Source organism: Athene cunicularia (assembly GCF_003259725.1).
Source record: "Athene cunicularia isolate RWA chromosome 7 unlocalized genomic scaffold, athCun1 chr7_part1, whole genome shotgun sequence".
Lineage (NCBI taxonomy): Eukaryota > Metazoa > Chordata > Aves > Strigiformes > Strigidae > Athene > Athene cunicularia.
This window is the reverse complement of record NW_020799107.1, coordinates 32,564,510-32,577,106: the sequence shown is the minus strand read 5'-3', so window position 1 is coordinate 32,577,106 and position 12,597 is coordinate 32,564,510. Positions and strand designations below refer to the sequence as shown.

General features: G+C 35.1%; 1 protein-coding gene across 1 annotated transcript in view; it reads left to right on the top strand.

Moving 5' to 3' along the window:
* The window catches only part of LRP1B (LDL receptor related protein 1B), a 568,332-nt gene that overhangs the window by 309,958 nt on the left and 245,777 nt on the right, over nucleotides 1–12,597 (top strand). The window contains exons 21-23 of the mRNA XM_026852527.1: nucleotides 204–386; nucleotides 7,115–7,315; nucleotides 9,612–9,857. Coding sequence (XP_026708328.1) covers nucleotides 204–386; nucleotides 7,115–7,315; nucleotides 9,612–9,857 — 630 coding nt within the window. The remainder of the gene's footprint in view (nucleotides 1–203; nucleotides 387–7,114; nucleotides 7,316–9,611; nucleotides 9,858–12,597) is intronic.

The window sequence follows — 12,597 nt, the reverse complement described above, 5'->3', positions numbered from 1 at the left end:
TTGGTGGAACTGGGGGCAGTGAAGGGAGTTAGCAGGGTCAAAAAGAGCTTTTCTGAAGCTTCTGTTAGAGTGATGAGCTTTGAGTGTTACACCTGAGGACTCTTTTTGGCTTTGGTTAGGAAGGGGGATTCTAAGTCACTGTAGACTTGACATGGAAAATCTCACATGAGCAAACCCTGCAATGTAATTCTTATTTTCCTAAGAAACTCCCTCTCCTGGAAGATGCAATGGGAAGGAATTTGAGTGCAGCCCTGACGGGAGCTGTGTTCCTGAGTTGTGGCGTTGTGATGGAGAAAAGGACTGTGAAGACGGTAGTGATGAAAAAGGCTGTAATGGAACTATACGACTGTGTGATGAAAAAACAAAGTTCTCCTGCAAGAGTACAGGTATATGCTTGCAGATATGTTTGCCTGTCATTTACTCATTGTGTGTTTGTGTGTGATTTGATTACGTATCTACTATTTGAATACTGCTTTTAACATTTAATGCTACTGAGGTGACTTTACTTATTGTACTCATGACAGGAAAAGAATATTATTATTCTACTTCCCCTAACCTGTTTTTTGATTTACAATATAAAATGGATGGGTTTGGAGAGAACTTAAAGCTGAAAGTGTTGTATATGATAGTACATCAAACCAAACACTTAAATGTAGCATTTAATACTACTGTTTCAAATTCCAGGTATATTCTTTTATTTTTCATGTTTGACCCTAGAAGTTGATTGAAATGGTATAAATTCATTAACTAGAAGACTTAGAACTGTAGCACTGGAAATTTGAACCACAATATTGGAAGAAAAAAGCATTTTTTGAGAATGTTTAAAATAAAATTTTGTTAAGTATACTTCGTTTAAAAAAAAAAAAAGTGCAAAGAATGGGACAGTCTTTAGATTAAGTGATTTTGCAAAATAATGCTTAGGTGGAAAATGTTCTTAAGGGACAGTCCAGTTAAGGAATAAATTAATATATGTCAGCACTGTATTAATCTTTTTCCATTTTCTTTCAAATTTTAATGGAATATTAGGGGCAAAATAACTTTGAAAGCAAAATTTAATTCAGGATATAATAAGTAGTAATGTTATTTCTATTAGGCAACTATAATTATTACAGGACAGGATGTCTAATGCCTGTGTTACAGTAAGCATGATAAATATTGCAGTCTAGATACATGAGCTCTGTCCAAAAGTACTTGTGAACACTTATGATAGTTTATTCAAATCTGCAGTGTGAACAGAGGTCATTTTTAATACATGAACTACTTCAGGATGTCTTAGAAACGCTTGGAGGTATTCTGCTACTTGGATATTAAAATTATAGAAATCATAATGTCTGGATAAATATGGAATACTGAATTCCATTTGAACAAAGCACTTCCTTCCTTTCGTGTTCTTACAGTTTCCATAAAGATGTATAGAACAAGTAGCTGCTCAATGAAATAGCTTCAGTAGTAAAAAGAAATTATTCTCTTTTAACAGAATGGTCTGTTTCCTGAAACAGGCTGATAGAAACCCTGACACGGGAAGGGCACTTCTTCCTGATACTTCTGCCTTAGGGCTTAAATGGGGAAAAGGTCTCAGAATATCCTGCCTCATTATACTTACCTGTTTACAGTCATGGGCAGTATCTCAGTCAGTTTAGAGGATGAAATGTGACTTCTCTGGCTGCCACATAGAAATACAGGAAAAAAAAAAAATTAAAAAATCATCAAACATTTGCTAAATTCAAGGGTATATGGCTTTGATCTAGAGAAAATGTAATCATGCATGTTTGTTGCGTGGAAACATCAGTTCAGAAATCAGTTGTGACAGTTTCATCCTTTTTTTTTTTGGTTTGGTTTTTTGTGTGTGTGTGTGTGTGTGTGGGTTTTGTGTTTTTTGTTTTGTTTTGTTTTGTTTTGTTTTCTTTCACTTATTTTCCTTCCATCAGTCCTGGAAGGAACAAAACTGCTGCTCCAGAGGAGGCATGTTAGTAATGCATAGGAACAGGAAAAAGCAAATTTCGGTTTAGATACTCCAGTTTAATTCCACATGGTGGGACAAATGAGTAGTAACAGTTTTATGAGAAATAGTTTCTGTCACGATCCTTTTAGGTTACAGAATAAATGTAATTTTCTCTGTGGGTTATTCTAAAGAAATAATACTGTCTGACTTCCACATTTATGAGAATTGTTCAGATGAGGAGAAATTGGCTAATTCTCCCCTTGTAGATTGCTAGATGCTGGCATCCTATTTCCTAATACAGAACATGATGAGTCTGGGTAAGAACGTGTGTATGGGGGTAAGTGAAACAGCCAGTATGTTTTGAGGGAACTGACAGTTGCTGAGAAGAGTAATAGTGAAATGTAACTGCCCACTTTTTTCCTTACTGCTTTTTTGTTTTACGGCTGTAAATAGTAGCTGAAGGGTCTGTCTTTACTGTAGTGTTTCTGGCTCTGCTTAATCTGTCAGAGCGCCAGAGGCGTGAGTGTCATGTTACAATTCTAGCATTTGTCACCCTTCAGCCAAACGTGATTTTTCTGCTTAGAGTAATGTGGTCTCAAGAACCCATCATATCCAGCCCCTTTTCCGATATGCACTTCGGAATATCCAACAGAGGGTATTCTAAACCTTACGTAGATAGCCTTTCAACCGGAATTTGCCTCTAATAATTAAACGTTTTTTCCTTAAGTCATCTGAATCTCTGCTGCAAGTTTAGTTGACTAGGTCTTCATCTTTCCACCTATATCAAAATCTTTTGGATGTTGAAATACTTCTGTCATATGTCTCCTTAACCACATCTTTGGTTGAATAAACAAATACTTTGGTTTTTCCCCTCACATGTAAAATTTAAAAAAAAAAAAAACCTTTCATATTTTTGTTAGTCTCACCAGAGCTGTCCAACCTGTGTAGCTCTTGGACTATGGTATCCAAAGTCAGTCAGAATGCTTCAGGGCACTCGAGTTGACAGATTTCAGAATGATGTTTCTAATTTTTTTCAAGAACATCACACAGTTGTTTGTGATAAGGTGTGATGAAAAATATACTAGAGTTTGTGCAGTGGTAGAATATGAGATGCAGTAAGTACCTGTTTGACTACTGTTTGGCTGCTTCTAGCCAGTTATTTTCTGCTTCTAAATTAGACTTCTTTTAAATTAGACTAGACTAAGATCCAACTTCCTATTTTAAATTCTTATTCTGTCCTCCAAAAATTATTATGGGCACATACTTCAACTCAGTTTTATGTACTACATAAATCTTTTTTCTTTTTTTATTCCATCTCTCTGCTTTGCAGTTAGTAGTACTGGACCAAGAGCAGAATCTGTGCAATCTCACTTTGAAAGTCATCTAATTACTCTAATGATCATAATCAGTACTTCTCTGAAGACAAATGCAAAAGAGCCATGAATACTTCAGTTTAGTAAGCAGTAGATCTGAACTGTAATGTATATTTGTCACACTTACTGCTTCTTATATTTCTTTCAAGAAGCAGTTAATTTTCTATCTTACCATTCTTAATGCTACCCCATGGGATATTATTTTATACTTTTCTCACATGTTAATAATATATTTGAAAGAAAAAAAGGATGAGGGAAGAAGGAGGATTTCTTTTTGAGAGCAACAGCAATAGTACTGTCTGGATAGGGGAGTGTAAGAGTCAAGATGCCAGCGTGCGACACGTATTGAAGAATGGAGAGGTGTCGATACTGAGAAAGGCTGGGAAGGAAAAGTCTTCGAGAAGATGATGAAAAATTGGTAGGGCTGCCCTACGGATTCTGTGAGAGTTGAGGAGGAAAAGGTTACTGTGGAGAGTTATGGCATGAGAGGAGGGTAGAAAGGGAAGATTTAGTAAGAGCGTAAGAATGGGACGCATGGAGGAATTCAAATCTAAGGTGGGAAGGGTATTGGTCATAAGGTGGGTTTTTGCTTCCACTTGTTTCCTGCCTGCTCTGTTTCTTCCCTCACTTTTAGATCTTTAGAGCTGCATATCTTGTACAACTACTTTAATAACCGTTTTGAACATAATGATGGTTCAGAATGATGAAATTCCTGTCTGGAGGGGTAGATTCAGTTGACATTAAATAAAAAGAAGCCACCACAGCAAGTAATCTAGAAAATGGTATCTATTGTTCCAGTGCCATTTTATCCTCAGTTCATGGATGGGGTCATTGCTTTCTGTGGTGACAGCTGTTGTCTTTAGGCCCTGAATTTTTTTCTTCTTTTATAAACATCTGCTTTCTACTAAAAGTTTTTAAATACCAGAAATGTTCTTGAAACAGTGTAGTTCAGAGTATGTCTTGGGTGTGTTCTCCAAGACAAACAAGATCATTGACCACCACATTATTTTGTTAGATGTGTCAGATTAGTATGTTATTTCATTTTGATGGAAATGAGATTGGGTCCATTCTATAGGTTAGGAAGGCATTACAGCTTTAGGCCATAAAAAATAAGAGGAAACTGGATGCAATTAACACTCTACCAAAGTAATTTTTCTGTAGTGTAATATATAATCCATAAAAAAACTCTGTGGGCTCTGCATACCAACAAAGAATGAACAGTGTATAAAAAGTTAATTTCTTGTACTTACTAATAATTGTAGGAACTAAAAAATGTTGGAGAAGAACTTGGATCAGGCTTTCCCACATACTTGTTGCTTCACAATTTCTGATTCTCTACTTTACACACATTTCTTCCGTGTTACGCAACAGCGCTATGGAAAATAACAGATATATCCGTTGAGGCAAATAATTTATGATAGAATTTAACTAAAAAGTTTCCTGGAAACCAAAAATATAAGTTTCAATAAGGGGCAATAAAGCAAAAATGCTTTAGTGAATTTTAAGTAATGATTTAAAGACAGTGATAATACTTCACTAAGTTCATCTCTTTAAAATTTTGACAAAGATTAATTATTTGAAAGTATATTCTCCTTAAGAACATGTCATAGCTATCAGAGTGGAAGATGAATCTTCTGTTATAAAACATGTCTTCATTAAGGTAAGAGAAAAGCAGGAAAACTGATTTGCTCTGTAAACATTTGTATGTATAAAAGATTAAAAAACAGATTAGGAGCTCTGCTAGAAGCAATGCCAATTTACTTTGGGATCTGGTTAGTTTGCTTGATATTAGTATTTTCTATTAGCTTTCATTCTACTGCTCTGTTATGATAATATATAAAATCAATGATCATTTCAAGATAATAAAGAATATGGATACCTTTTTGAAAGACTTGTGATTGCACATAATTATAAACTTCGTACATCTCGCGCATACAACCTTGTTTCCTTGTGTCTGTGCAATTCTGTCATTACAGTGTAGGGTATTTGGAAATTTTACCAGGGTAGAAAATGGTGAATTTTAATTGAAACCACTCCCTGTTCGAGTTTTTCAGCTGATTTTTCTTTCACTGGTAAAATTATGGTCTCTTGTTTGAAATTGCACTCACTCTAGTATGATCCTGAAGCTTCACTTGTTGCTTTTCTTCTCCAAAAATGAAAAGTCTTACATTTCTGCCCCACTCAAGGAAAATGTATCTTTTTCATTTTTCTTGTTCCACTGTATTTTATCCTGTTTTTGTTCTGTGAGGACATCAGCACCCTTCCCATTGAAACAAGACTAAGATATCAAACAAAAAAGCATTACGCTAATCTTAAATAAATACTTCCTGTAAAGGAAATTTGAATCTGATGCTGCATTATGGCAGACAGTAGAGCTGCAGTGAGAGACAGTTGCTACGTTGTGTGGTCAGCAGTAGGGAATCTCTTTTGAGGTGCTTTTATATTGAACCGTATCATGGTCAATACAGAGTCAAAGCCTATAGAAGATTTAACACTGAGGTGTATTAAAGAACCAACAATATAAGAGTTTTACCCTAGCTGATTATTACACACAGTCACTCATGTGCTTCCCCCACAAAGCCATAATCAGTTAATTTCCTACTGGGAAGATTGCTGCTAAACTGGGAGAGTTGGGCAGAAAGTCATGTCAGTTCATGCTGTGCAGCAGTTTGCAGTTCCTGGTCTCAGACATCACCAGTCAGTCCCTGGGCATCTACCAGCAATGGATCCAGACATTGCCGGGACTTTTTTTCACATTCCAGCCTGATTTTCTCTACCAATATAGTTTATAGGCAGAAACACTGTGCAAGATCATCTTCCTAACCCATGGTTCTACCTGTTGTCTCTTTATTAATTAAAGAATAATGTACATGACACTTCTGTTCAGTCCAGCTGCTATCAAAATTTACATCTAGCCCCTGCTGGTTATAGCTAGCAAGTAAAAAAGGTTATGCTTGAGAGTTGAAAAATAGTTTGGAACAGGAGTGCGCACACACACACACACACACACCCCGCCATGTAAGTAGCATTCACAATTTTGGTTATTTTTCTCCTATCCCTGGCTTTAATTTAATTTAATACCTGTATATTTTCTGAAAATCAAAACACCTTTCTCAGTCAAGTGACTGTCTTACATCTCTAAACACTGATGGTCAGCACAAAAGTGGAACTTTTTTCCCCATTTAAAGAGTGAAGGAAATGATGTGAACCCTGGTTTGATAAAACTGAAATCATGTAAGAAATTCCATCTGCTGTAATTGTTTTGTCTCAAAGCTGATCATTTATCTGACATAATCTGGGAATGTATTGTGTATCCTTCCTTGAAAGATCTTTGCTTCTCAAATACAGGCAAATAGAAAGTCCATATATCGAAACATTGCTCCTATGGAGCTTCTGTGGCTGTTGCAGTAGAAGATAAAGGAAGAGAGATGAAGAAACACTGAAACTTATATTTATATATATATATATATATATATATATATATATAAAAATATATAAATAAAAAAAAAATTTGGAATATTTAACCTATTGTGAGGATGTGTCCTGCTGTATGCAGTTTTGTTCAGCACAGAAATGATTAGGATTGATGTTGTCTGGAAAAATAGACTGTCAACGCTGATGTGGATGATGCTTCAGAGTACAAGTTTGAGCTGGTTTCTTTCTGTTAATCTAAGAGGAAAGTACTGTTAATAGAAAAGCATAATTAAAAAAAAAAAAAAAATCTGTAATGTTACTGAAGGCTTTTTCTGAAGTTTACTTCCAGTCTGATTTCCTGTGTTTATTGTCTCTTTTCTCCAAGGGAGATGCATTAGCAAAGCGTGGCTATGTGATGGCGATATTGATTGTGAGGATCAGTCTGATGAGGATAATTGCGAGGGCTATATGTGCGGACCACCAAAATACCCTTGTGCTAATGATACCTCCATCTGCCTACAGCCTGAGAAGCTCTGCAATGGGAGAAGAGATTGTCCTGATGGATCTGATGAAGGCGATCTTTGTGGTACTTATTTTAGACACATTTTCCTGACTATTCTTCATATTGTCTGTCACAATCCTTCCTGTTGAAGGAAAAAAAAAAAAAAAAAAAGTTTTCATGTTAATCTTGCTGAAATTTTATCACAGTAGCCTATGTCAGGCTTTTTACTTAATTTAAATCATAGTGGATTTGTGTTTGAAGTTTTAGTTTCCTTCAAATAAGGGAAAACATAGTTCCTTAGGTAAGTCTTTCATTTCCTAACCCCTTAAAATACTCCTAGAGGTAAACAGTTTAAAAGGTTCTGGTATATATGAAAGGATTTCAGCTAATTTGCAATTCTCTCTAACTAGAAAAGCTTTGAGTTGGTAGAATCCTGTCAGTAGCTGTGTAGGACTTCATGAAGAAATGCATTAGGATGACTAAAAAGAGTTAAGATATCTCCGTGATGGTGGCATTGGAAGGGTTTCATGGCAATGTGGGTCATCTCAGCAAAATTGTATTCTGTATCCAGTAAAAAAATACAAAACTAATTTTAATAAATCTCAAAGAAGCATATCAGATAACCTAGCTGAAATATTATAAAACACAAGATAAAATTAATAGATTTTAAAGGAACTTGCAGTACTACAGCAGTAGTATTGTACTGTAGTGATGGCTTAGGGTTAAGAAGTGAAACATGGTTTGTAGGAACAGTTTAGATCATGTTATAATTCCTTTTTATATCAACAATTTGCCTCTCTGCACTGACCTTACTTTGCATAAAGTTTTACAATCTCCAGCATTCTGTTACAAAGCATTTGGAGATGTTTGTGAGCATTTTCACCCTCTAGGATCGATCTTTACTCTGAGATTCTGCACTGGGCTACGTGCAGCTCTTAGTGCAGGAGGCAGAGTTCCCCGGCAGGGCAACAGCTTCTGCAGGGTATGGCAAAGAGCTCTTTACACTTGTCCTGCTCTGCTGGTCTTCAGACTGTACTGTAAGAGGGATCTTAAATTCAGTGTTACTTTGGAATATATTAAGATTATGTTGTAGATCTAAATCATCTAAGAGCTACGTATGAATGGCATGCTGTCTAGCCTCTAGTTGAAAGAAATTATAGCATAAGGTCATTTCTATTATCTTTATGCTCTTTCTGTGGTTGGACAATTATCTTCCTAATAGTCATAGCTCATTACGACACCCATACACTGTTGGATACTGTATAGAGCCAAACTTGGGTTTTAACAGTTGTTGCAACTTTTAGATGGAGTGTTATTAGTCAACAGCTATTTTGGCAGTTGTTAATTGTTTAGTTTTAAAATGTACCTAAGCATAAATGGAAGGACAAATATAGGATGTTGGGCAACACATTTCCATGTCAGATGCATTAAGGAGGTTGATTCTTTTTTATCATGATAAAAACCAAAACAAAACAAAAAACACAAACAAACAAACAAACAAAAAACCACAAAAAAACAAACTTCCAATCTGAACAGAGGACTCTTAGAAAAGTTTGGGGTTTTTGAAATCTGAACAAAGGACTCTTAGAAAGGTTTGGTTTGTTGTGGTGTGGTGTTTTTTTGGGGGGTTTGGTGGTTTTTTTTAAGTGGGAAGGAAATAATTATTCTGTAGAAAACTGGTTTTTTTAATGCATCTTATCATAAGTGAGCGAAGCTTTCAGAGACTTGTTAGAATCAAACTAAATAAATAAAAGACACAAATAGATTTAAAAAAAACCAAAACAGTGAAGCCTAATTTCCAGCTCAACAATGGACCAGTTTGACCCTCCCATTGATTCCCTGGTTATCAATAGTACCATGAGGTAAGAAGTAGTTCTATGCTTTTTTGCTCCAGAGGTCACAGAATTTTTCAGACACAATTACGATGCTTTTAATTCAGATGCTTTAAAGGTTTCACAAATCGCCTTCAGTTTATTTAGGAGAGCTATGCAAATCGTCAAAGTATGCTTACTTCTCTGTGCAGCAGGTTTTGGTGGAAGATGGTTGAGGTATAATGGTCTCTGGACTGACTCTGTATGGACACTCCTTAATTATTAATATGCGTGAAAGCTTGAAAATACCCACACGTTGTACATCTGCCGTGCTACAGTCTTGAAAGGTTGCAGTAAAGCTACCATGCTGAATACTTACAAATTAGATAATTTTAAAATTAAATATAGAAAACTGTTTAGCAAATGTAAAATTCACTTCATGCTTCTTAGAAGCCTTTCATGTGTTTTAGTTGGCCTGGTGACTTTAAGAACACACAATATAACTGCCAGCCCTTGCAGCCCTTAATGTTTTGGGTTTTGTTGTTTTTTTTTTCCCCATGTTATTTCAGATGAATGTTCACTTAACAATGGTGGATGTAGCCATCAATGTTCTGTGGTTCCTGGAGGAAGAATTGTGTGCTCCTGCCCTACAGGATTCAGTCTTACTATAGACAACAAAACTTGTGAGATTATGGATTACTGTACCAAGCACCTTAAGTGTAGTCAAGTATGTGAACAGCATAAAAATACTGTCAAGTGCTCATGTTATGAAGGCTGGAAGCTCAGTAAGGATGGAGAAAATTGTGTTAGTACTGGTAAGTTGAAATTCAGTGTATTTTCAGTATTCCAGATGTTAATAGCTGTTATGTCCATTTAGGGAGAGGCTATTTCCTTTTTTTTAAAATAAGAAATATAGTCTTGGATTATCCAAATGTGTGGTTGATAATCTGAAGAATTTATTAAGGCTGTCACTATTCTTAATGGAGGCTGAAGGGGTATTGCAATATTAGTTCATTGCTAATAAGACTTTCTAAGAATACTAATACCAAATAATTTTTAAGTTGTTTGAAGTTTTATACAGATTTTAATGTATATTTAAAATGCAGAGTATATGTGTGTGTGTGTATATATGTCTGGAATATGGAGAATTTCTGTATTTTGAGGAAATGGATCAATCTGACAACATGATATTGATCAATGTATTACTTGAGGGTCCAGAAGTCTAATTTTTGAATGTCCTTTGCACACACATAGTCAATTATCTGCTGCCTGTTAGCGTTTCACAATTTAAGCTCTGGGGTTTTTTTCACCTATGCCATTCTAGTACTTGTTTTTTGACATCATGTTCATGTCACTAATCAAGAAAGCCAGCATAAACTGGAGCAGGAGATGGGAATTCATCCCCCTCCTCATTCACTTTTGTTACGTAGTGAAGCATAGTTTAGAAACTGTGTTGGGGTGTCTTTTTTCAAGTGCAGTATAGCGTGTAAAATACAAACATGTATATACAATATAAACTCTCTTCACTTCTTTACCTGCCCTCTAGGGAGTTAAAAGTCACATTGATTTAGTTGTCTACATTTTCAAAGTTTCAGTTTGACACTCTGATATTTTTATTCTCTATTTTTATTCTTTGATAGTCTCTTATCAGTTCTGAGTAGAAATATCTCCCAAACCGTCTATCACTTATCTGGGTATTTCATGATTCAGTAGATGCCATGATGAAGATATTCTTGATTTATTCCAGATACTCAGGATTTTCTCAGGTGATTCACATGAAAAAAATGTGAAACAGTAAGCTAGAAATAAAAGCCCGAGTTTCCTATTGCTAGTCACCTGAACTAATTTAGTAATTGGCAGTTAACTTAATGGTCCATATTTCAGAAAAGGAAAATTCGAATCTTTCTGCTTGGACAATGTTTGAGCTAATTTGCACAACATTTTTAGATCTTCGTTACAGTAGTAATGAAGCCCATAATATACTTATGGTCAAAATATCTATTGAATGTAATATAAAGAAATATTTTCCTTTGCAAAACAATGAATAAATAAAATTTAGGTTTAGATCACGGATGTTCTATTAAAGTGCTTTTCACAAATGCTGATGAAAAACACATCTTGCCTTCGAGCTATTTTTTTAATTCATTAAGAAAGTGGTTTAAATTAATCAGTCTGAAATAACTGTTGTTATAATTACCAGAATGATCTCCAAATTGAGTTTTTGTGTCTCTGTAATTGTTACTATCATATGTAAATAGTTACTACCACAGTATGAGATCAGGAAAGTATGTTCAGACATTACTGAACTACGCCTATAGTAGACTCTCAAATCATGTTTCACTGACATATTACTGTGGTTTTATATATCTGAAGTTTATTGTTGTTAAAACTTCTTGCTTTATGGCACTGTGTTGTTATTATTCTCATTGAATTTTGATCAATCTGATTTGTTTTATTATGGACATTTCCAGTAATTCAAAAATGCATTATTACTGAGTTACATAAAGGAAAGAATTAAAAACATTTAAGGCAGTATTGGTGGAGGAAAGCTTGAAAATAACTAAATTAAAACAAATAGGAAGTGCAATATTTGGAAGCTAAGAAGGAAAAAAAAAAAAGCAAAATATACTCACTTGTGTGGAAATGTGAGACTAGTTTCTCAGTTTTTCTTAAGCCCATGAGATATTTCTGCTTAATGTTTACTGATGTTGGTAAGAATCTGAAGTTACAAATTGATTTTTACAGATTTTCTCTAAGAATGTAATATTAAATACATGATCTGAGACCAGTGATATCAGCTGGTCTAAAGAAAAATTATGCCTTTCTTTACAAACTGTAAAGATACTATCCTAATGCCAGCAAAGCTGCAACACAATTATTCCATATTAAATAGGACACATGCTTTTATAGTCACTAATGATCTCAGTCCCTTTCAGTTTACCTCATTTGAAAGATGTAAGTATTCTGAAGGACAGATTCTCTGATACTTTAGTTGTTGACTGTGAACAATATTTTAGTAAAGCAAGCACAATTTTGTTTTCATTTGCGAATCTTATAGCCTGAAAATGTCCATACCATTAACGCCTCTGTGCATGAGATCTTAAATGAGCAGAAAATAAAGAAAAAGGCTTTCATGTAATAGTATTACGAATGGAGTTCAAAGTGATCTTGAAGATAAACAGTCCCCCAAATGCCAAACTACTTCTTCAATAATACCAGTTGGTATAGAGTAATTCTTAGAACAGCCATAGTGATTTAAAATGCCTTGAATTGGGAGTAGGTGCATATTATATTAGAGCAGTAAGTAATCATCCTTTTTTTCAGGAGAAAAAAAAAAATCCTCAGTGGAAAATTATTACCTTGCCCTTAGTTACTTTTTTTTTTTATTTTTTCGATCTAAAATAGCACTTTCCTATATACAGTCAAATGTACAATCTTATTGGCATCACGGAGACGTGGTGGGATTGCTCCTACAGCTGGAGTGTTGGAATGGAAGGATACAGGGTCTTTCAGAAGGACAGGCAGGGGAGACAAGGATTGGGGGGGGGGGGGGGG